We start from the raw sequence: 24,449 nt of genomic DNA, 5'->3' as shown, positions 1-24,449 counted from the left end.
ATTTTCAGGCACCTGAACTATAGGTAGACTCCAAAAAAAGGACTAAAAAACGGGAGCGACTACAGCCCAGTCGACTAAAATAATTTTGGGTCAATCGACTGAAAATGTCTGTACATAGTAATTTTTACATAGTCCTACCCCTACGTGTATGGCACTTCTACACAGTTCTGCCCCTAACTAGTAGTTTCTAGAAGCACATCTGCACATGAGCTAGCTTGACATGTTGGCTGAAAAGCTACATGCATGCCCGTGCATATGCGACTACACATAAAACAAGCAATGATAGAAAATTGCACACGGTTGGCATGGAAATTGCACTGTTTCATAATATGCAAAAATAAGCATACATGAATGCAATTTTTAGACAACGGTGTGAACCACACACACATTACATTAAAAGTGAGTGAGTGTTTATCCTTGTTATGAGGGCAGTTATTTGATAGGCGCTTAGTCTTTTACAGCCTGGCTCGGACCCTAAAACGAAAAATAAAAAAAATACCAGTGGAGTGAGATCGGTATTGCCTCTAAAGAAATAAAATAAAAACAAAAACAAAATCATAACAATAAAGTTTTTTATGAAAGAATGAAACCATTTAAGAAGAAAGAAAATGAAAAAACTAAAACAAAATGAAAAAAACAAGGTTTGCACTGAAATTGCCCTTTTAGTAATATGCAAACAACGAACATATAATATTGCAATTTTGCACTCTACTATAATTTATACACATGTTGTATAGTACTCATGTGTATAATTATTTAAACACACAAAAATATAACATTTTCTAAAAAAAGAATGAAGTAGTGGCATTGGTACCACCCTTTAAGAAGAAAGGAATGAAAAAATAAATCATGGTAAATTTGCACATAATTTACACATAAATTGCAATTTTTATAGCTATGCAAGAACTAACATATACTAGCAGAAATTACATAAAAAATACTCCCTCTGTAAACTAATATAAGAGCGTTGTGATCTAAACACTCTTATATTAGTTTACGAAGGGAGTAGGTTTTCAAAGAAGGAATGAATTAGTGTCATTGGTATTACCTTTAAATAAGAGAGAAAGTGAAATAAAAACTTAAAACTAAAATTTTGTCACGATTAGTACTAAAATTGCACTTTTTATAATATGTAAGAGGAAAAATATAGTAGTGAAATTTCCATACTCTAATACTCCAAAAAAAACACGTAAAAAAACTAAAAAAGCTAAAACACATAGAAACAGAAATCTGGAATAAAAAAAGCAAAAATACCCACAAAAGAAAGAATAAATATGTGGCATTGGTATTACCATTTAAGAAAAAAGAAAATGGGAAAAATAATATAAAACAAACACCGACAAAATTTGCGTGAAATATAGATAAAAATTGTGCTTTTTAAAAATATGCAAGTATAAGCATATAAAAGTGAAACTTTTACAAAAACAAAATCTAAGAACAAAGGAATAGTGGCACATAATAATGCATATTTCACAAAATTACAATTTACACACAAATTATACATTACTTACGTGTATATATTTTATATTCGCCCAACATCCAAACTATACCCATAAAAACCGACAAGAAAACAGATGTATAAACGCTCGCAAACAGCCTAATAAGAAAACATGTAACAAGCTTCAGCCCAACAAGAAATCGACTGACCCAAAATAGGGGTCAATAAAAAATCGTCTAGCCCAATACATGACACAACACACAACAGGAAGAAAACAACTAGGATGCATCTTTGAGCAGCAATCTACGGTCAAAAAAATCGACCGACCCAAAACTTAAAAGTCAGAGATGACATTTAGCTAAAGCGAAAAAAAACTTGAGCTATAGGCGTTCTTTTCAGGAAAGACGAGGGTATCATCTAGACTAATAATCCTATCAGGTATCAAACTGTTTTCTTTATTTAACTCAAAATGTCGAAATACAGGCATCAAATCGATTTGATTGATGCCGTTTTAACTGATTCGTTTTCTCTCGTCGCTCTCGTTTTGCCATGAAGAAGGAATGATAGAGCTACAGCTTTCCGCAGTCGTAGTCGGCCATGTCGACCATCACTCTGGCCAGCAATCCTGACAGGAATTTCTCTCTGAGGAACTTGATCGCCGGGTTGCTGCTCTGCTGCACGAAGCCGACGAAATACGCGGCCGTGACCAGCCGGACGGCGCGCCACCTCCGCTCCCCGGCGTACTTGGCCAAGGCCGCCTCGGCGCTCCCGTGCCCGCCGGCGCCCAAGGCCTCGCCGAGGCACCGGGCGAGGACGACGCCGTCCTCGAGCGCCGCGCAGCCGCCCTGCCCGAGCTCCGGGGTCATCGGGTGGAACGCGTCGCCGGCCACGCACACGCCGCCCCGGCAGATGCTGCCCCGGACCAGCGCCAGCGGGGACCGGAACCGCAGCGGCGACGACACCACGTCGCTCATCTCGCTCCGCTCGATCACGTCCAGCGCCTCCGCCGGGATCTTGGCGGCCCGAAGCCTGGCCAGCACGTGCTGCCGCATCTTGTCCACGCTCTCCTCCGCGTCCCCGTCCGCCGGGGACGGGTACCAGGTGTAGTTCCAGTACACGGAGGTGTCGGAGCAGGGGAGCACGCCGGAGCGGAAGCCCTGCCCGATGAACTGCAGCATCTCGGGGCCGAAGCCGTGGCCGTCCGGGTACTCGGCGAGGCCCCTGGTGGCGGACCGCCCCGAGAGGATCGGCTTGTGCAGGCCCAGCCACCTCGCCACCACCGAGTTCACTCCGTCGCACCCCACAAGAACCTGCACGCACGTATCCGATTTTGTTACTGCGGTGCAGACAAGAACACATGCACTGCATCGAGGAGATGTCTTACGTTGGCTCTGATGGTGGAGCCGTCGGCCATGTGCAGGAGCTTGACGTTGCCCTCTTCCTCGATGGCGACGATCTTGGAGGAGTACCTGATGGTGCCCTCCGGCAGCTCATTCTCCAGCGTCTCCAGCAGGAAGTTGCGCTTCACGCACCGAATCTCGTGAGGCCCGCTGATGGAGCAGATTAATGGTCAGAGCATCGTTCGTGAGATCGTACACTGAGAAACTGTGAGATCTAATTCAGTGACATGGTTTCGTAAGATTGTAGTACCTTTTGCCCTGCATCTTTAGGCTCAGTTTTGCGGCAGCCTCGCCTGTGGATGCAGAGAAGGCCACCAGCCTGCGAACAAGCACGATAACTCAGTGAGCTATAGGGACAGTGGTTTGTCGAGAAAAATACGTAGACATTTTCCATTAAAGAAAGAAAGGTTCATCTTAAATCTAAAAGCGTTGAAGTGATTTGACGGGTTTGACGCTGGCCTAATTATTGCGGGGCCCGCTGTCAGTCACTATCTGTGCTACCTTCATTTCTATCTACAGAAAAGCTTTGGTGGGTGGGTTCCTTAAAGATTATTACCTCTCGTAAAGCAGATGGTGCTCCCTGATCTTGTCCCCGACGCCCAGGGCATCCAGCGCGCGGAAGGCGTTGGTCCATGTGGTGAAGGCGTACCCCGACGCCCGCAGCGTCGCCGACGACTCCAGCACCACGCTCCTCACCCCTTTCCTGCACCGCACAGCACCACCCGCTCGTCAGCTCGATCTCGCGTCCAGGCCGGAGCTAGCGCCGAACCGAATAAGGAACCCAAATCAAGATGGTTCTTCAATTACCTGTGCAATCCCAGGGCCGTCGCGAGGCCGGCGAGCCCGGCGCCGGCGATGACGATCTCCTCGACGCCCTCCATCCACCGTGGGGTGGGCGTAGCCGGTGTTAGCCGGAAGGAACAGAGCAGCGAAGAGTGCTAGAGCAAGAAGAAGAGAGAGAGAGAGAGAGAAGAGGGGATCTGATGGAAGAACCAGGAGCTTCACTGTGTGACGTATTTATAACAACAGCATGGATTGGAATCAGGTTGAGATTGGAAGGTGGCTGGAAGGGCGGCCGATGGAGGTGAGGTGATCATCTCATCTTCACGTGACGAATTGGATGGATCATGGAGTTGGATGACCGGATTCTTTCTTTCTGCTGGACGCGACGGGGAAGGAAGGAAGGAGAACTCTGACTTTGGTCCACCGCGGCGGCCGTCCACGTCCGGGCATGTATACTACTGCCTTGGCTCTCACGTCGTCAGAGGCAAGGTATGACCGGGCAGATTCTTGGCAAGTACCGTAAACGGTTTCAAGATTGTAGTGCTGCTCGTCTGCGAATGCCTATGTCGCAAAATTGGTTGTTATCGTAGTACACGTCGACGCATGATGAATTGGACTTCACGGCTACCGCTGAAACTGATGGTCATAGCAATCAGTTTTGGAGGCCAGTAGTGCATGTTCTGGATCTGAATCTTGTCCACCTTACAGATCGATGGAGCCTTAAAGGAAACTGCCTAGATGGTTTCCTTCAGGCTTCAGCAGCTCATTGATTATGTGCCAGAGGCGGCTACTGAAGAAAACTGAAAATCCCTGGAGCCGACCAACGATTGCAGCTAACATTATCCTATTTTGCCTAACAAGAAAGTTAACATTATCCTACGTATTTGTTTGTTAGGTACAGAGAGGATATTGCGCACTCCCCTTTGTTGTTGGTAGCCACATGGGCAAGGGTGGCCGATCGAAAGGCATGCCGTTCCTCTTAGGCCGGGACACCTGTTGTGCTCTTCTTTTTTTAAACATACTGCCGCCAAAAAAGCAGAGCCAAAAGTTTAGTTATAAAACGAGCATCTTTTAAAAAAAAAAAATCACAGCTTTGCAAGAGGCCAAACACCAGGGTGGCCTAGGCCAATCACGAGGCTCCAATCAGATCATCTACAGTCAGCGGCCTCAAACCCGTCTCAAACGTCCGGACGGGCAGACCGGTCATTAAAAAATCGACCCACCCAGAGGCTTCAAACCGATATCAAACGCTCGGGTTGTCCGGCGCTCCTCGTATCCTGTTCAAATATAGGACGGATATGGGGCGTGTCCGCCATGCCGGAGCTGACATGCTCGGCCAACCACCGACCCCCGGTTGTCCCAATTAAAACCCCAATCCGGCACCTTGCTCGGAACCCGAGCTCACTCACTCTCCTCTCTCGCTCCGTCTTCTCCTCTCATTGTTTGAAAGTGCCTATTCACCCCCCGCCCCCCTCTAGGCAACATCCTCGTCCTTTTAGCTGGCCTATTCAAATCCTCCTCAAACATTGGCGGATGCGCCCAGTCACCAGACAAGAGAGAGAATAAAAAATGACCCAACCGGACCCCTCATATCATTCTTATACGTCCATGAACCCTCATATTGAGACCAAATGTAAGGAGGATATGATGGCTCGCGGGAGCGCCCGGTCAGTCCACCACGTAGGGTCCCCCTCCCCTCCCCCCCCCCACACACCTTTTCTCTTTCTTTATTCTTTTTCTCTCTTCGTCTCCAGCAATCACGTGCAAGTGATTGATTATATAAGAAAGAAAAATGAGGGTATGGTTGCATAGATGGACAGATAGAGGCACAATAGGATGTACTGGAACGCCTAAAGGCCGAAAACCACAACATGAACAAAGAAGCACATCTCAACAAAAGCGATCTCATCATACATCACCTACTACGCTCACGGCCCGACGACTTCGACTTTGCTACAACTTCGCCAAAGAGCACCACTCAGTCGCATCGGACAAGGCCGCCACAAGCATGTTCGACGACATCATCGGCATCAGAGAGAGAAGACAAATACAATGAAAGAGGAGTGAACATGTGCCTCTCCGGTCATGAGAGGACACCCAACATGAGTGGCGCTGCAGAGGAGGTTATCTTTGGACAGACCGGCGGCGGCGAAGCTCGTTCCCTTCTTGAAGGCGTCGTCGCGGCTCTCATCGCCCGTCGTGTTGCTCCAGTTATTTCACACCTACTTTTTGCGGATGATTCTTTGTTGTTTTTTCGTGCTTCCACTCAGCAGGCAATGTTGGTGCGAGGTTTCTTGAACACTTATGCCTTGGCAACAAGGCAACTCATAAACCCTTCGAAGTGTTCCATTCTTTTCTCTGACAATTGTTTAGTGACGGACGCCCGGGAAGTTAAGTCAATATTAGAGGTGACTCAAGAGGTTTTTGATCCTAAGTATCTTGGTCTGCCGGTTCCTGAAGGAAGAATGCATAAGGGGAGATTTGAAACACTGCATGACCGACTGAGTAAGAGACTTATTGATTGGAGTGAACAGTACATGGCCACTTCTAGTAAAGAACTATTAATTAAATCTGTTGCGCAAGCTATACCCACCTATGTGATGAGTGTATTCCGGTTGCCGGTGTCGGTACTTGATCTTACACGGTTAATGCGGCAATATTGGTGGGGAGTGGAAAAAGGAAAACGGAAGATGACATGGTTGAGTTGGGATAAAATGAGACTACCGAAGTCCAAAGGTGGTATGGGCTTCCGAGATATGTGAGCTTTTAACCAAGCCCTGCTCGCGAAGCAGGCTTGGCGACTCCTTGATTCTCCAGATAGCTTATGTGCTTGGTTGTTACAGTCGAAGTATTATCCCAATGGTAATTTGTTGGATATTGTATTCACATGGAATTCCTCAGCTGTGTAGAAGGGAATTGAACATGGTCTGAAGCTGGTTAAAAAAGGGATCATTTGGCAGGTTGAAGATGGTTCTTCCATACGCACATGGAGGGATCCTTGGATTCCCCGTGGCCATAATCTCTGACCGGTCACGCCCAAAAGGAATTGTCGATTTAACCGAGTATCCGATTTTCTTGATGATAATGGTGCATGGATGGGGCAACGTTTGAATGACCACTTTTGGCCAATGGACATACACGAAATTCTAAAAATACGTACCTCACCGAGACAACGTCATGATTTTTTCGCATGGCATCCGAACAACCATGGCCGATTCTCTGTGAGAAGTGCGTATCACTTGTCGATGGCAGATCATGATGAGCAGTTCGCCGGTGGAGCGTCCAGCGCTAACCCCGACGGGAACCGTTCTATGTGGAATCTGATATGGCACTCCTTTGTGCCTCCGTGTATGAAACATACGGCATGGCGTCCGGCGACTGGAGCACTGGCTACTGCTGCTTGCATGCAATACCGGCATCTGAAGACGCGTGGGACGTGTCCACTTTGCGGCACTGTTGATGAGGACAGCTACCATGCATTGGTTGCATGCAACCATGCACGTAGCATATGGGAGGCCATGAGACAAGTCTGGTCGCTTCCACCAGACCGGCTCCTTATTAATAGTGGCAAGGAATGGCTGCTAAACTTGCTGCTAAATTGCAATGAAGCTGAGCGCGATAGAGTTCTTATACTTATTTGGCGTATTTGGCAATTACGGAATGATGTTACTCATGATAAATAGATTCCCCCACTGACCACTATGATGGATTATTTGGACAGTTATATGAAGTCTATTGGAGATGCATGCAAGTACAGTACAACGGAAACTACCAAGGGTAAAATGCCGGTTACTGACTCGGCCATACCAGAAGTGAGGATTACTCATGTTCCTAAGCCTTGGCCACCCCCGACCACTGATTACATTGCTCTTTCAGTGGATGGGTCTTTTTCGGTGGAATTCGGCGTGGCAGCGGCAGGGATGATTCTTCGACGACATGATGGTTCAGTTTTTTTTTCAGCATATCGGTTTCTTTTTAATTGTAACGAAGCATTGGAAGCAGAGATACATGCAATTATACAGGGGATGGCGCTTCCTATACAACATTTCAGTCTTTCAGTCATTGTCCAATCTGACTCAAGTGAGGCTTTATCGTGTCTATCAGGGGATGGACTAGTTCGTTCGGCATATGGTCATCTCGTGGCTGAATTTAAGGAGTTGATGTGTGAGAGGGAGTTTATTGCTGGAATTTTATCTATTTATGGGCCTAGCCCAATAACAATTTCAGAAATTCCTAATAAATCCTAGAGGCCCACTTAGCCCATTCGTGCAAGGCAAGGGACACTACTAAAGTTTAGTCCCACATTGCTAGTTTAGATGGAGTTGGACCTCTTTATAAGGGAGGTTCTTTCCTCATATGTATGAGCATGAGAACAAGAGGGACATCCATGCGCGCTCCTCCTCCGCCGCCCGCCTCGCCACGCCGCGGGAATGAGCCGAGCCGATGTCTAAATTTTTGCCACGCACTACGGGTATACGAAAGGTCACTCGGGAGCTGAAAAGTTTTTGCTGTATTGAATATGAATGCTGCATCCTTCGGCTGCTATTTGTTCGTTTCATCTCCCTTGTTCCCTTCAGCTCCCGGCGCAGCCTCTCGCCTCCTTCTCTTGCGCCTATAAAAGGGAGGTCGCTCCTCTCAGAGAGACGTACCAGAACTCATTCTTCCTCTCACCACCGGTTCCTGAACACTGCGCTGCTGCTACGATCTTCCTCATCCCGACTTGCGGCGTGCACCGCAGGTCGGGACAGTAGGCCTCCGAAACCGCACCTCTTTGAGTCCTGTACGGGAGAAGGGTGATAAGGTTTTTGGGGAGCGCTCTGCGCGACTACTGACTTCTTCGTCACGGACACCCCGGACTCCGACGACTACTTCCCCGACGTCGACAACCTCCTCCACGACATGGCTACCGAGGACACCGACCCCAAGTCCAGTGCTACTGTTGCAGCTGCTGTCCCGTACGTGTTCTTGTTTTTCCTGTTAGAGGTTCTGCCACAGTTCCTTGTTCTAGTCCTTGCCCTACACATGATAGGTTGTACTTCATATATGCTACTTGGTCTACTGTCTACTCTAGAGATGTTCGGTTCTAGTTTATATTTGCAGATGTTATCTACCTTCTCTTTGTCAGATCGCATGACTTGCTTTATCTCTGCTACTTTAGTCATGCTTTATCTAGTATTTCCATTAATAAAATCATATTATAAATTGCTCATATTTCCAACAATCCAAAAACCTTATTATAGGCAATTTACACCAAGTGGTTTAGCTGCTTCCATGAGACCTCCTATGTTTGAGGGTATCCACTATAAGAGGTGGCGCGTGAGAGCAGTCTTATGGTTTCAAACCATGAGTTGCTATGACGCCACTCTTGGCAAACCTGAAGGAGAGCTTGATGCTCAACAGGCACAAGCTTTTCAGAAAATGGATACTCTGTTTAAGGCTGCTCTCTTGAGTGTTCTTGGTGAGAACATAGTTGATGCTTATGCGTCAATTGATAATGGAAAAGATATGTGGGATGCACTCGAGGCCAAGTTTGGGGTCTCGGATGCTGGCACTGAGCTGTACATCATGGAGCAATTCTATGATTATAGGATGACTGAAGAGCGCTCCGTGGTTGAGCAAGCTCATGAGATACATCCATTTGCTAGAGAACTTGAGCACTTCAGTTGTATGCTACCGGACAAGTTTGTTGCCGGAGGTATCATCAATAAGCTTCCTCCTTCATGGAGGAACTTTGCTACCTTACTGAAGCATAAGAGGCAGGAGTTTTTCGTTCCGGATCTCATTGGCACTCTTGATGTGGAAGAAAAGGCGAGAGCAAAGGACACACGTGCTCGAGGTATTGAGGGAGGATCTAGTGCCAATCTGGTACAGAAGAAGAACTTCCAGCCCCACAAGTTCAAGAACAAGGGCAAGTTTGATGGTAAAACAAAGTTTGATGGGAAGAACAAGGTTGTGCAACACACGAACTTCAAGAAGAAGAATGACAAGAAGAAAGGTGCTTGTCATGTGTGTGGGGATTCTGATCATTGGGCTCCTAGTTGCCCTAATCGCTATGACAAGCGTCATCCTGGGAAAGGCGGCAAGACCACTAATGTTGTCATTGGAGACACTGACATAAAGGATGCTGGGTATGGTATATTTCCCACTATTCTTTCAGTATGTCATTCTCCTGATTGGTTGATTGACACGGGTGCTAATGTGCATGTATGCGGTGATATTTCCATGTTTTCGTCTTATCAGACCGCAGGGATTTCAACCGTGCTGATGGGCAACGGTTCAAGTGTTTCTGTTAGTGGTGTTGGCACAGTCGATTTGAAGTTTACTTCGGGGAAGATCGTGCGGCTGAAGAACGTGCATTATGTCCCCTCCGTCAATAAAAATCTTGTTAGCGGATCTCTTCTGTGTAGAGATGGCTACAAGCTTGTCTTTCAGTCGAATAAATTTGTAATATCCAAGTATGGAACCTTCATTGGTAAAGGCTATGAGTCAGGAGGCCTGTTTCGTTTATCCTTATCAGACGTTTGCAATAAAGTTGTTAATCATATTTGCAACAATAGTGAATCAAATGTGTGGCATTCACGTCTTTGTCATGTTAACTTTGGTTGCATGTCGCGACTAGCGAAGTTGAACTTAATCCCTAGTTTCACCACTGTCAAGGGATCTAAGTGTCAAGTGTGTGTGCAAGCTAAGCAACCTCGTAAGTCTCACACGACTGCGGAAACGAGAAATCTTGCACCACTCGAGCTCATACATTCAGATCTATGTGAAATGAATGGTGTTTTGACAAAAGGTGGAAAGAAATATTTCATGACATTAATTAACGAATCCACTAGATACTGCCGTGTGTATCTTCTGAAATCTAAGGATGAGGCTTTGAACTTTTTCAAGATCTATAAAGCTGAAGTGGAAAACCAACTTGATCGAAAAATCAAGAGGCTTAGGTCCGACCGTGGTGGAGAGTATTTTTCCAATGAATTTGATGCTTTTTGTGCGGAACATGGTATAATCCATGAGAGGACGCCTCCCTACTCACCTCAGTCAAATGGGGTGGCCGAAAGAAAGAACTGTACTCTAACTGATTTGGTTAACGCCATGTTAGACACATCAGGTCTCTCCAAGGCATGGTGGGGGGAGGCGATATTGACGGCATGTCATGTCCTAAACCGAGTCCCCACAAATAACAAAGAGATAACTCCATTCGATGAATGGGAGAAGAAAAGGTTAAAACTTTCTTATCTGCGAATATGGGGTTGTTTGGCGAAAGTCAATGTTCCAATTCCAAACAAGCGGAAGCTTGGACCAAAGACTGTGGATTGTGTTTTCCTGGGATATGCTTTTCATAGCATTGGCTATAGATTCTTGGTTGTAAAATTTGAGATACCTGACATGCATGTCGGTACGATCATGGAGTCGAATGATGCGACTTTCTTTGAAGATATCTTTCCCATGAAGGATATGTCTACCTCGTCTAATCAGGAGATACCTAGTTCATCGAATCAGGAACTAGTTACAATTACCGAACCTGCCATTTCGATGGAACACTTTGAAAATTCTGTGGAGGAGAACAATGAAGTTCCTACTAGGAGCAAGAGACAGAGGATTGCAAAGTCCTTTGGTGATGATTTTCTTGTGTATCTCATAGATGACACTCCCAGTTCTATTTCAGAGGCCTATGCATCAGAAGATGCTGACTACTGGAAGGAAGCGGTTCGTAGCGAGATGGATTCCATCTTGGCGAATGAAACTTGGGAGATAACTGATCGTCCTTATGGGTGCAAACCTATAGGATGCAAATGGGTATTCAAGAAGAATCTTAGGCCTGATGGTACTATTGAAAAGTACAAGGCTCGGCTCGTGGCTAAGGGTTATACCCAAAAGGAAGGTAAAGACTTCTTTGATACTTACTCACCTGTGGCTCGACTGACCACTATTCGAGTTCTACTTTCACTAGCTGCCTCACATGGTCTTCTCGTTCATCAAATGAATGTTAAGACTGCTTTCCTAAATGGAGAGTTGGACGAGGAAATTTATATGGAACAACCAGATGGGTTTGTACTGGATGGTCAGGAAGGAAAAGTGTGCAAGTTGCTGAAGTCTTTGTATGGACTCAAGCAAGCACCCAAACAGTGGCATGAGAAGTTTGAAAGAACTTTAACCGCTGCAGGCTTCGTTGTAAATGAAGCTGATAAATGTGTGTACTATGGCCATGGTGGGGGCGAAGGAGTTATTCTCTGCTTGTATGTTGATGACATACTGATTTTCGGAACAAAATCTAAATGTTATTAAGGAGGTCAAGGATTTCCTATCTCGTTGTTTTGAGATGAAGGATTTAGGAGTGGCTGATGTCATTTTGAACATCAAGTTGTTGAGAGACGATGATGGTGGGATTACATTGCTTCAATCTCACTATGTGGAAAAGATCTTGAGTCGCTTTGGCTATAGTGACTGCAAGCCCTCTCCAACACCATATGATGCAAGTGTGTTACTTCGAAAGAATCAAAGAATTGCTAGAGATCAATTGAAATATTCTCAGATTATTGGCTCGCTTATGTACTTAGCCAGTGCTACAAGACCTGACATCTCTTTTGCTGTTAGCAAACTGAGTCGGTTTGTCTCAAAACCAGGAGATGTGCATTGGAAAGCTCTAGAGAGAGTTTTGCGTTATTTGAAAGGCACTGCGAATTATGGAATTCACTACACTAGGCACCCAAAGGTGCTTGAAGGGTATAGTGACTCAAACTGGATCTCAGATGCTGATGAGATAAAGGCCACGAGCGGTTATTCCCTCATGGAGGTGGCACTGTTTCTTGGAAGTCTTGCAAGCAGACCATCTTAACGAGGTCAACAATGGAAGCAGAACTCACAGCACTAGATACAGCTACGGTCGAAGCAGATTGGCTTCGCCGGCTCTTGAATGACTTGCCGGTTGTTGAGAAACCTGTACCAGGTATTCTTATGAACTGCGACAATCAAACTATGATCACGAAAGTGAGCAGCTCAAAGGATAACATGAAGTCATCAAGACACGTTCAGAGAAGGTTAAAGTCTGTCAGGAAAATGAGAAACTCCGGAGTTATTGCATTGGATTATATCCAAACGTCTAAAAATCTGGCAGATCCTTTTACTAAGGGTCTATCAGGTAATGTGATAGATAATGCATCGAGGGAGATGGGTATGAGACCCACAATATGAGTTGTTCACAGTGGTAACCTATTCTTTGTGATCGGAGATCCCATGAATTAGATGTAGAAGACAAGCTGTTGATCAACTGAGAGGAGAGTATCCTTACTATTAACAATACCACTCCATGAAGATGCAATACTCTCCTAAAACTATATGGCATGTTGATGTATATCTTAATGTGTTCTAAGTGGCTCATTTAAGCAGAGATGTTGTCCTGCAGAACATCTTTTGAAGAACACACCTATATGAGTCTGATTGTTAAACGTCGCAATGTATGAGAGTAGGGTTCTCTCTAGTAAACTCATGAAAGGTCTCGGAGTATGACGCATAAGCTCCACCCGCGGGGAAGACCCACGGTAGCCACGTATCGGTCAAGGCTTTATGTGAAGCTAGATTCGCAGAAAACTTGCAGTTCAAGGCCCAGTCCACTGTTCAAGTTGCTTACTAGTGTAGCATAGAGTTCTAGGTGGAAGTTCGACTTAACAGTCTCCACTGCAGTACCGGTATATAAAACAGTGTTTTGGAACTAAAGGTAAATTCTATGTGCCTCTAGGATCTGGTGGGGGATTGCTGGAATTTTATCTATTTATGGGCCTAGCCCAATAACAATTTCAGAAATTCCTAATAAATCCTAGAGGCCCACTTAGCCCATTCGTGCAAGGCAAGGGACACTACTAAAGTTTAGTCCCACATTGCTAGTTTAGATGGAGTTGGACCTCTTTATAAGGGAGGTTCTTTCCTCATATGTATGAGCATGAGAACAAGAGGGACATCCATGCGCGCTCCTCCTCCGCCGCCCGCCTCGCCACGCCGCGGGAATGAGCCGAGCCGATGTCTAAATTTTTGCCACGCACTACGGGTATACGAAAGGTCACTCGGGAGCTGAAAAGTTTTTGCTGTATTGAATATGAATGCTGCATCCTTCGGCTGCTATTTGTTCGTTTCATCTCCCTTGTTCCCTTCAGCTCCCGGCGCAGCCTCTCGCCTCCTTCTCTTGCGCCTATAAAAGGGAGGTCGCTCCTCTCAGAGAGACGTACCAGAACTCATTCTTCCTCTCACCACCGGTTCCTGAACACTGCGCTGCTGCTACGATCTTCCTCATCCCGACTTGCGGCGTGCACCGCAGGTCGGGACAGTAGGCCTCCGAAACCGCACCTCTTTGAGTCCTGTACGGGAGAAGGGTGATAAGGTTTTTGGGGAGCGCTCTGCGCGACTACTGACTTCTTCGTCACGGACACCCCGGACTCCGACGACTACTTCCCCGACGTCGACAACCTCCTCCACGACATGGCTACCGAGGACACCGACCCCAAGTCCAGTGCTACTGTTGCAGCTGCTGTCCCGTACGTGTTCTTGTTTTTCCTGTTAGAGGTTCTGCCACAGTTCCTTGTTCTAGTCCTTGCCCTACACATGATAGGTTGTACTTCATATATGCTACTTGGTCTACTGTCTACTCTAGAGATGTTCGGTTCTAGTTTATATTTGCAGATGTTATCTACCTTCTCTTTGTCAGATCGCATGACTTGCTTTATCTCTGCTACTTTAGTCATGCTTTATCTAGTATTTCCATTAATAAAATCATATTATAAATTGCTCATATTTCCAACATTTATTCCCCACAAGTTGACTAGGGATCATAATAGAGTTGCCGACCGTATGGCAAATTATAGTCATATTAAGTGTACCACGACTGTGTGCATGCATCTGGGACCGCTATGTATCAAGGATCTTCTGTCTTTCGAGTGTAACTCTCTCAATTTGAAATAAAACTTTTTTCCCATGTAAAAAAATGTATATTCAATAGTGGCCTTGTATAAGTAAATGGAGGGAGTACATTAAGCGGCAGGTTGACAAACAGCAGCTCCAACTCTCTCGAGAGACCTCACAGTTCACAGTGTGCCGCAGTCGTAGTCCGGCATGATCAGCAGCCCCTTGGCGAGCATCCCGAACAGCAGCCTGTCCCGCGCAAACCTCACCACGGCGTGATCGCTCTGCTGCACCAGCCCCACCATATAAGACGCGGCGATCACCTGCGCGCTCCTCCACCGCCGGATCCCGGCGTACCGGCGCAGAGCCGCCTCGACCGACTCCCGTTCCTTTCCGACGATGGCGTCGCCGAGGCACCGCGCGAGGACGACAGCGTCTTCTAGCGCGACGCAGGCGCCCTGTGCCAGGTCCAGCGTCGTCGGGTGAAGCGCGTCGCCGGCGACGCACACGTTTCCCTTGCAGATGCTCGCGAACAGGAGCGACAGCGGCGGGCGGTACCGCAGGGGCGCCACGAGGACGTCGTTCATCTCGCTCCTCTCAACCGCTCCCAGCACGTCGGCGGGGGCCTTGATGCTTCTGAGCTTGGCCAGCACGAACTGCTTCATCTCCGCCGGGTTCTGCTCGGCGTCATCCTTACCGTCCGGAGTAGGAGAAGGAGACCATGTGAAGAACCAGTAGACGTCGGTGCGGTTGCAGGGGACCAAGCCCGCGCGGAAGCCCTGGCCGCCGAACTGCAGCATCTTGGGCTCGAAGCCATGGCCGTCGGGGCCCTGCGCCCCGAGTCCCGCGGCTTGGCGAGCCCCAGCCATTTCGCCACCACCGAGTTGATCCCGTCACAGCCGATCAGCACCTTTGCTCTGAGAGTTGAGCCGTCGGCGAGATGGAGGATCTTGGCATCGTCGCAGTCGTCGATGGAGACGATCTTGGAGGAGTAGCGGATGGTGCCTCTGGGCAGTTCTTCCTCGAGTGCCTGGAGCAGCACGTTACGCTGCACGCACCGGGCTTCATGGGGTCCCCTGCATCGTCAAGGATTACTTCACGAAGAACAGAGTAGCTCGAACCAAGTCTGCAATTCAGATTAGAGATTATGGAATCGTGTCTCACCATTTTCCTTGCACCCGGAGATCTACCTCTCGGGCTACTTGCCCTGTTGTCGAAGACATGACACACGCCCTACCAATAAGGAATGAAAACATCTACATAATTAATTAAATCCAACGACTGAAAATTGACGGGAAACGAGTGATGAGAACCATGCGCACCCCTGGATCTGCAGGTGTTTACTCCTAATGGTGTCGCCTACTCCAAGGGCATCAAGCGCGCGGAAGGCGTTCGTCCATGCCGCGATCGCGAACCCGGAAGTCCGGAGCACCGGCGAGGACTCCAGCACCACGCACCGAACGCCCTTCCTGCGGTTCATCCCCGTCTGAGCACATCAGGAAAGGATGCAGAGTTGCAGACATATGTATGTACAGGCTGGAGGACGAGGCTCTGCTTTACCTGTGGAGCCCCAGGGCGACGGCGAGGCCGGACACGCCGGCGCCGGCGATGACGATGTCCTCGGCGGCGTCCTGCTGATCCACCATGTTTACCATGGCTTATGGAGTGATGGGACTGGCTGACTGACGGACTGACTATGGAGTGATGAGATGGCAGTGGGAAGGCGTTGACCGTTGAGCAAATCGAGGATGCCTGGTAGAGAGTGTGTGTGTGTGTGTATATAAATAAATATGCCTGCGGCCTTAGCAAGAGGGAGCGTCGATGAGATGAGATCAGAGAAAGGGTTTCCTTTGCTTGAAGAAAAAGAAGCAGAGGAGAATGGCGTCACTGCTGATGATGCAGAGCCAAGGAGGGAGCTTCGTGCCGACCCGCATCCAAGCAAGTAAACAAAGAAAATGGCCCATGCCTCGAAACTGAGTGAACATGATCAAGTGTTTGTGTCTGACTGCCCGAGGTGAGCTGATCAATTTCTTTTTCCACTGCCGGCCATAGATACGGGGAGAGGCTAAGCTAAACTTGATAAGTTACAGATTACGGCCCACTTGGTTGGCGAAATTGAGGAATAGGTGTAGTGGGATCGCTGGCTCCCGAGCTCTTAGAGTACTTTAATTTAAGGGATAATTAATTTGGTGCCCTTAGTTGTGTCCCACTCGGCAGGTTTACCCCTAGTTTCCGAAAACGCTTGTTCCTGCCCAAACGACTTTGCCCCTCTTATGGTTTTGCCTTTTGACCGTTTGACCATCACTTTAAAAACTTCGTAAAAAATTCATACTAACTCAGAAAAATCCAAATAAGATATCAAAATGTTCAGAAAAGCATCACCTATATGTGCATGTCATTTGCGTTCATGAAAAAAGTGTTGGCTAGTCCCCATCTAAGTTTTAGCTCATATGATCTTAGCATGAACAATAAAATCTAAAAAAATCTAAAAATTCTAAAAAAAATTGGTGGCAAACTTTCACCAATGTTTTGAGTGCTTGCCAAGTTTCATAAGGGAATGGCATTCGTGGAAGTCGTGGTAAAAAAATGAAATTTTGGACCATTGATTTTTTTTTTGCCATGACTTCCACGAATGTCATTCCCATATGAAACTTGGCAAGCACTCAAAACATTGGTCAAAGTTTGCCACCAAATTATTTTTAGAATTTTTTAGATTTTACTGTTCATGCTAAGATCATATGAGCTAAAACTAAGATGGGGACTGGCCAACACTTTTTTCATGAATGTAAATGACATGCACATATAGGTGATGCTTTTCTGAACATTTTGATATCTTATTTGAATTTTTCTGACTTAGTATGAATTTTTTATGAAGTTTTTAAAGTGATGGTCAAATAGTCAAAGGGCAAAAGCATAAGAGGAGCAAAGTGGATTGGGCAAGAACAAGTGTTTTTGGAAACTAGGGATAAACCTGCCGAGTGTGACCCAACTAGGGGCATAAAATCAATTATCCCTTAATTTAATTAAAGCCATTAAAGTAAGTTTGTAGAGTGAACTGAGCGTAACTCAGATGGTTAGGTTTATTGTGGGCTAATTTATTTGACGTTTGTGGTGACTTTGTTAATGTCAAGATGTTGTGCCGGCTTAGTATCTCGGAGATGCTCATACGGATAGGATGTGCGTGTGAGCGTCCATAGGGGTGTCTAGATCGTAGTCGACTGGAACTTAACCAGGTCTTAGTCAAGTGATATAGTATATACAACGAAAATGAAAAAATGAAAAAAAATATTGTACGAATCTCCATGCAAGATCAATGGAATATAATATTGACTAAGACATAACGAAGTCTAAGTCGACTGAGACTTAGCAGAACTGATAAAAATAAGTCTTAGATAAATGTAGAGTATAAACTAGAAGGGCGATCCATGCATTTGAGTGGCTAGATTTGTTGTGTGGTATACATTTGTGTTCTTTTTCTACTAAAACAACAGTTTTAACATACTGGTGTGTTGTTATGGCATTTCAGATTATAAAAAACTATTAGCTAGATACATGATATGGAGACTTTGTATTATTTCCTGCAGCAGTTATTTGTCTTTGGTAGAATATTCTTCAATCTAATTTATCTCCACATGCTAGAGTTTCGTATGACTTTAGCATCTTCTTTTTTTTTTACTTTTCGTAAAAAAACAGAAAGTAACTCACGTGCAGAAACAGTATTGGGCCAGCCCAGTAGCACAGGGCCGTAGGTGGAGATGTATTATGACTCGCACCAGGCGAGAAATAGCATTTGCGGAGGAGTTGCAGAGAACTCGGGGAACGCCACAAATGAGTGTGAACATATATTCCATCCAGATATAAGATAAGAAGGAAACGACAAGACTTGATACAAATAGTCTCAACTTAGCCAGGGAACGACAACGCTAGGTACAAATAGTCTCAACTTAGCTAAGTGCAGATACCTTGGAATCTCATTCACTCGGATATTGAGAAATGTCTGCACCCTAGTGGGTAACAAAATATTTTAGCCTTCTCCGGCAAAAAAAAAGTTGGTGGCTGGCGGCTGGCTCGCAAACAAAATTGTGATGGACACGCGGCATTTAATCGCCCAAATTTACACGCGTAACACCAAGCAACCAGCTGGGGGTTGCAAAACCGAAGAAATCGGACCGAATTAACATGCGCGGTGAAAACAACATGCATAGCAGTTGCTGTTCCTTGGGCTCTATATAAAGGGGGTTGATCAACGCATACTTGCACAGAGACGTACAGGTTGAAGGCAACTGACAAACATGGCTAACGGGAAGCTGCTGGCCGTGCTTGCTCTCTTGCAGGTCCTGTCGCTTCTCCTCCACGTCCATGGCGTCTCCGGGGCCATCAGCCTCACGCACAAGCATGCAAAGCGGCCCGGCGCCGGCGGGAGCGGCGGTAAATGCCACATCAGCGGCTTCCTCCACGGTAAGGCGGGGAAGTGCAACCCGGAGCACGGCTCCGACTGCTGCGCCTCCGGCCACCGCTACCCGCAGTTCAAGTGCTCGCCCCCGGTGTCGGCGGAGACGCCGGCGATCCTGACGCTGAACAGCTTCGCCGCCGGAGGAGACGGGGGAGGCAAGTCCTTCTGCGACAACAAGTTCCACCCGGACAGCGCGCGGGTGGTGGCGTTGTCCTCGGGGTGGCTGCGCCTGGACGGCACGCGCAGGTGCAACAAGATGATCCGCATCAACGGGAACGGACGGTCGGTGCTGGCCAAGGTGGTGGACGAGTGCGACTCGGTGAACGGATGCGACGCGGAGCACAACTTCGAGCCCCCGTGCCCGAACAACGCCGTGGACGGCTCGCCGGCGGTGTGGAAGGCGCTGGGGCTCAAGGAGTCGATCGGGGAATTCAAGGTCACCTGGTCTGACGTCTGAGCTTAGGCCAGGGAGGGGAGACCTGTGTGCACCTCACTCACCAGATGCAGCGTATGGTGTGTGAGATGCTACCTACTCTTGGCGGTGGATCGAGTCGCTGCTAATCTAACTAAATAAGCCGCCGTTTACGTACTTGATGTTTTCTCAGGTTTATGTATTTTGTCATTGTTTCGATGCTAGTATTACTGGCTAAACACCATGTGTTGTTGCGGAGCGACAAAAGAAATTATGGTTATGTAACTGATGTGGTTCACGTGTTAATCACTCCGACGTCTATTCTACTCCCTCTGTCTCAAAATATAAGAACGTTTTTCATACTAGTGTAGTATGAAAAACGTTTTTATATTTTGGGACGGAGGGAGCACCAAATACCACCTTGTTCTCCCGATGAGTTAAAAAAAAACAACCTTGTTCTTGCTCTTGTCACCATGCATCTCCTTTCCTCAATGACAAGTTCACAACCCATATGACAAGGAGGCTGGGATGTCAATGATACGCAAAAGCGGTGGTAAGGGCTTATGTGAATGTGGTGTCTAAGTTTTCCTTTTGACCATAGGAGGAAAAATATAGGATGATGAGATATCGAGAAACCTCAAGCAACCGGTCTTCATGTCAGTTCGCATTCTAGGCATGGAACACATATCTAGTGATACGGGAGCTTCCATGCTCCCATGCTTCAGGAGCTCCTTCCTTCACTGTAGGATCATTGATCCAATTGCTATGGAGAAAGCTCGCGCAAAATTGTTAACAAAAACTTGTGAACCCCTTGATTATGCGCAACTCCCAAGTCTCTGATGATGGCTATTGGGTCCACGATCCAACTGTTGGGAACCTCCTGGAGCATGGGAGCATGGTGGGTGCCGCACACCCACTGCCACCCTAGATCATGCCTTCCCCGTTACCATCACCTCAACATTTGTCAACAACATCAACCCACACACCCTCCCTCTGTCGATGGGAGTCAACATTGTCAGCCATCCTTGACAGGGGAGGGGGGAGAGGTGTTGCAAAGGAGAAAGGACCTGAATGTGAAGAACAAGAAGAAACGGTGGGGGTGAAAAAAAAGACATTTGTCTATTTTTTAACACGGGAAGGGTCCAGAAGGACCCAATACTTCATTGAGTCAAAGCGGTGGGAAGTACAATTTACATGTCTGATCTCAAAGAAATATATAATTACTAACTAGTCCATGAATCTTGTGAAATGGACACTAAACAGATAAACTAGATCACGGTTGGGTCCGAAGGTACTCCGAGACGAAACCAATCTTGTTGTGCCCCCACAACTATACACCATGGACTCCACCTTGAAGCCGTATTCGTACACCGGATACAGTAGAACCGTATTCAGACCTCTTTACAAATGGCTTCTGCCAGAACGAGACCCCTCGCACTGGCAGTCAAAGCGTGCCACAGTCGTAGTCCGGCATCATGAGGAGCCCCTTGGCGAGCACCCCTGACAGCACCCTGTCCCGCGCGAATCTCACCACGGCGTGCTCGCTCTGCTGCACACGCCCCACCATGTAGGACGCCGCGATCACCTGCGCGCTCCTCCACCGCCGGATCCCGGCGTACCGGCGCAGAGCCTCCTCGACCGTCTCAGTGCCGTCGCCGTCGCCGGCCATGGCGTCGCCGAGGCACCGCGCGAGGACGACGGCGTCCTCCAGCGCGATGCACGCGCCCTGCGCCAGGTCCGGCGTCGTGGGGTGGAGCGCGTCGCCGGCGACGCACACGTTCCCCTTGCTGATGCTCCCGAAGAGGAGCGACAGCGGCGGGCGGTACCGCAGCGGCGCCACGAGCACGTCGTTCATCTCGCTCCTCTCGACCGCTTCCAGCACCTCGGCGGGGGCCTTGATGCTCCTCAGCTTGGCCAGCACGAATTGCTTCATCTCCGCCGGGCTCGGGTCGACGTCCTCCGTGCCGTCCGGACAGGAAGGCGACCACGTCAGGAACCAGTACACGTCCGTGTCGCCGCAGGGCACCAGGCCGGCACGGAAGCCGTTGCCGCTGAACTGCATGAACTTGGGCTGGAAGCCGTGGCCGTCGGGGTACTTGGCGTGCCCCCGCGTGGCCCTGCGCCCTGAGTCGAGCGGCTTGGCGAGCCCCAGCCATTTCGCCACCACCGAGTTGATCCCGTCGCAGCCGATCAGCACCTTTGCTCGGAGCGTCGAGCCGTCGGCGAGATGCAGGATCTTGGCATCGCCGCCGCCTTCTTTTTCTTTGTCGTCGTCGATGGAGACGATCCTGGAGGAGTAGCGGATGGTGCCTGCCGGAAGCTCTTCCTCCAGCGCCTGGAGGAGCACGTTACGCTGCACGCACCGGGCTTCGTGGGGTCCCCTGCATCAATCAAGGAGCAAACGGATGAACAGAGCAACTTCAGAGCAAGTTCGTGTCTGCTGGAGATGGCGGATGGATATCTCACAGTTTGCCTTGCACTCGGAGATCCAGCTCTCGCACCACTTCCCCGGTAGTCGGAGACATGACGCGCACCCTATCGATTCGGGAGGAGAAAAATGATCGTGATAAGCTTCAGAAACAAGATGGAGATCGAGATCGAGCTGTACTGTATACGTACCCCTGAACCTGCAGGTGGTGGCTCCTCATCTTGTCGCCGACGCCGAGGGCGTCAAGCGCGCGGAAGGCGTTGGTCCATGTCATGAACGCGAAGCCGGACGTCCGGAGCGCCGGCGACGACTCCAGCACCATGCTCCGCACGCCCTTCCTGCATACATCCAGTGATCATCGTCAAGTTAAGCCTGTGTGCCACACACAACACAAATGAAGAAGCTGGCTAGCGTTCACCAAGAATTCAGAGAGCATGTGAGTCGTCTCTGCCTCTATGGAGATGTGACTGGTGTGCCGGCGTGTACCTGTGGAGTCCCAGGGCGACACCGACACCGGCGAGGCCGGCGCCGACAATGACCACGTCCTCGGCGGCGTCCTGCTGCGGTTGCATGTTTGCTTGCACTGGCTCCGAAGACGACTGATCTATTCGGTTTGTTGTGTGTGCTCGCGGGTTACTTTGAGTTGGTTTCAACTCATCTATACGTACCATTCAGCAAGTCAATGCTATACGTACTTATATGCCTCTGCCGCCAAGGAGGTTTGGCTCCAAGAAAACTGAAGCAGCGGAGAAGGAGGCGGCTCTGGCGTCACTGCTGATGGGATGATGCCGCGCGGCTGCCTTGCTGGTTGGCCTTGTACAACAATGGTCAACTTGGGCACTTGGCAACTTGCATCTCTCCTTTTTGAGTATCATACTAGTGGCTTTTTCTTTGGAGTAGTTCTTTATCCGAGGGTCTTGGGAGCAAGGTAGAATACAAAAACGGTTGATGGGCACATGCACATATGTTTGGCCATTGCTGAGTTTTCGGTCCTCGAGAGTGGGTGACACTTTGTTTTCGGTTCTCTTTTACGTACAAGTACACACGCATCAAGCCCAAAAAGCGATTCAGAGCCCATCCTTCCGGTCCCGCGGTAGCCTTTTTCTTGAAAAAAGTCGAAAAGTTTATTTTATACCTCCATTTTTTATAAATATACGTACACATATACCATAATTGGGTAGCATGTGTGTACGCATTTACATCAATACATATTTTTATATGCGGTGTACACCCAAAAAAAATATGTTGATCAAAACGAACTTGCTTTTGTTGTTGTTTTGCCAGAAATTTATCTTTTTTCTGTAGGCTAGAAATTAGTGTGTTATTTAATGAGTTTTCTTATATAGATATAAACAAGAAATTTATCTGTATACGTTAAAAAAATTAAGGAAGTTTTAAATATCATTTTCATATATTTTAAGAAATCAGGCTCTTTATAGCCTAGGTTCCAAATTGCCTTACTCGATCAAATTTTCTTTTTAAATAAAAGTGCATCACGGGTTTCTTTGTATTGTAAATTTTTCGGTAACATTGAAGAATTTCATTCTTTGGTTTGTCTGCAAAAGTTCATTTTGGTCGTACGACCGGGTTATATAATTTTTTTTCGATAAAGGGTGGATTTTATTGATTCATAACGTCGCATCAAGAAAATACAATCATCATGAACACACCCGGGCTCTGCACAACTAAGATGCACACAGCCAACACCAACGCGCACACACAAAAGAAAAAAGAAAAAGTGACCTCTGAAAGTCTTGTTGAAGCGAACTCAGGCATGCAGCTGCAACCATCAACATCAACCACCACCGATGACAATACCCAAACTGTGAGAAAAGTGCTTCAACAACGATGCCTCCAAAAAGGGAACAACACGTGAGTGCTGCCATCGCCTGATCCACCCACAGAGGCTGGATCTTGGGTTTTCACCCCGAAGAATAAGTCCGAGCAAAGTCCATACAATGCCTCCAACGAGGGTATGATGTAGAAACCACCATTCTTAGGTACAACTAATGTAGGTCAAACCTAGAGTTTTCACTCCGGAGCTCGAGACCATGTGCTCAAAAGCACCATCAATCTTCAGTCACCCTGTATTGTCGCCCTCACTTTCAATGAAGAAGTCACCACTGCAAGCCATGTCGTCACACCTCAACAACCATACATGTTCATATCCCTAACGTGGAGACCACCACGCAAACAGGACATACCATATATATGTAGAGCAGATCAGAGCAACACCGCTAATATCAACAAGGTTATCAACGCCGCCAAGAACCCACTGAAGGGACCATCCAGCAGCCTCAAGTCTTCAACAATGGTTGAACATAGACCGCAGACATAAAGTCGTCGGAGCCGCCAAGAACCCATACAGGGCCATCCGCCAGCCACGTCCCGTCTTCACCAAAGTCCACCGGCGACGGTTCTGGACACAACATTGAACATTTCAGTAGTGGAACTAGCAGGGAAGCCTCGGGCCTGATCACCTGTCGTCCGCCACCATATGTGACACTCACGTCATCTAACCGTCGCACGACTTATGTCCACTGTCATCACACGCAGAGCCAAAAGCATACATGGGCCATACTCGCGCAAATCTACCACCATCGCATACCTTGTGTCCGCCGCACATGTGTCACACTCGTCGCCGC

General features: G+C 47.7%; 3 protein-coding genes and 1 pseudogene across 3 annotated transcripts; 1 reads left to right on the top strand and 3 right to left on the bottom strand.

Moving 5' to 3' along the window:
* Window positions 1-1,877: 1,877 nt before the first annotated feature.
* LOC109747337 (monooxygenase 2) lies at window positions 1,878-4,043 on the bottom strand. Its single transcript, XM_020306419.4, has 5 exons — window positions 3,646-4,043; window positions 3,395-3,541; window positions 3,089-3,157; window positions 2,823-2,988; window positions 1,878-2,748 (listed from the first exon to the last, which is right to left on the bottom strand). The coding sequence occupies exons 1-5, from the start codon at window positions 3,717-3,719 to the stop codon at window positions 2,008-2,010; spliced, it is 1,197 nt and encodes a 398-aa protein (XP_020162008.1). The 5' UTR covers window positions 3,720-4,043; the 3' UTR covers window positions 1,878-2,007.
* A 10,516-nt stretch (window positions 4,044-14,559) lies between these two features.
* LOC109747459 (monooxygenase 2-like) lies at window positions 14,560-16,297 on the bottom strand (annotated as a pseudogene).
* Window positions 16,298-18,794: 2,497 nt separating this feature from the next.
* Window positions 18,795-19,680, top strand: LOC109747469 (putative ripening-related protein 4). The gene has a single exon (XM_020306520.2). The coding sequence runs from the start codon at window positions 18,804-18,806 to the stop codon at window positions 19,419-19,421; it is 618 nt and encodes a 205-aa protein (XP_020162109.1). The 5' UTR covers window positions 18,795-18,803; the 3' UTR covers window positions 19,422-19,680.
* Window positions 19,681-20,670: 990 nt separating this feature from the next.
* Window positions 20,671-22,590, bottom strand: LOC109747345 (monooxygenase 2). The gene is made up of 4 exons (XM_020306426.4): window positions 22,291-22,590; window positions 21,996-22,142; window positions 21,843-21,911; window positions 20,671-21,757 (listed from the first exon to the last, which is right to left on the bottom strand). Exons 1-4 carry the CDS (start codon window positions 22,473-22,475, stop codon window positions 20,821-20,823), a joined length of 1,338 nt encoding a protein of 445 aa, XP_020162015.1. The 5' UTR covers window positions 22,476-22,590; the 3' UTR covers window positions 20,671-20,820.
* Window positions 22,591-24,449: the final 1,859 nt, after the last annotated feature.

This window comes from Aegilops tauschii, chromosome 4, assembly GCF_002575655.3.
Source record: "Aegilops tauschii subsp. strangulata cultivar AL8/78 chromosome 4, Aet v6.0, whole genome shotgun sequence".
NCBI lineage: Eukaryota > Viridiplantae > Streptophyta > Magnoliopsida > Poales > Poaceae > Aegilops > Aegilops tauschii.
The sequence above is the reverse complement of the archived record's forward strand: the minus strand, read 5'-3'. Positions and strand labels throughout refer to the sequence as shown.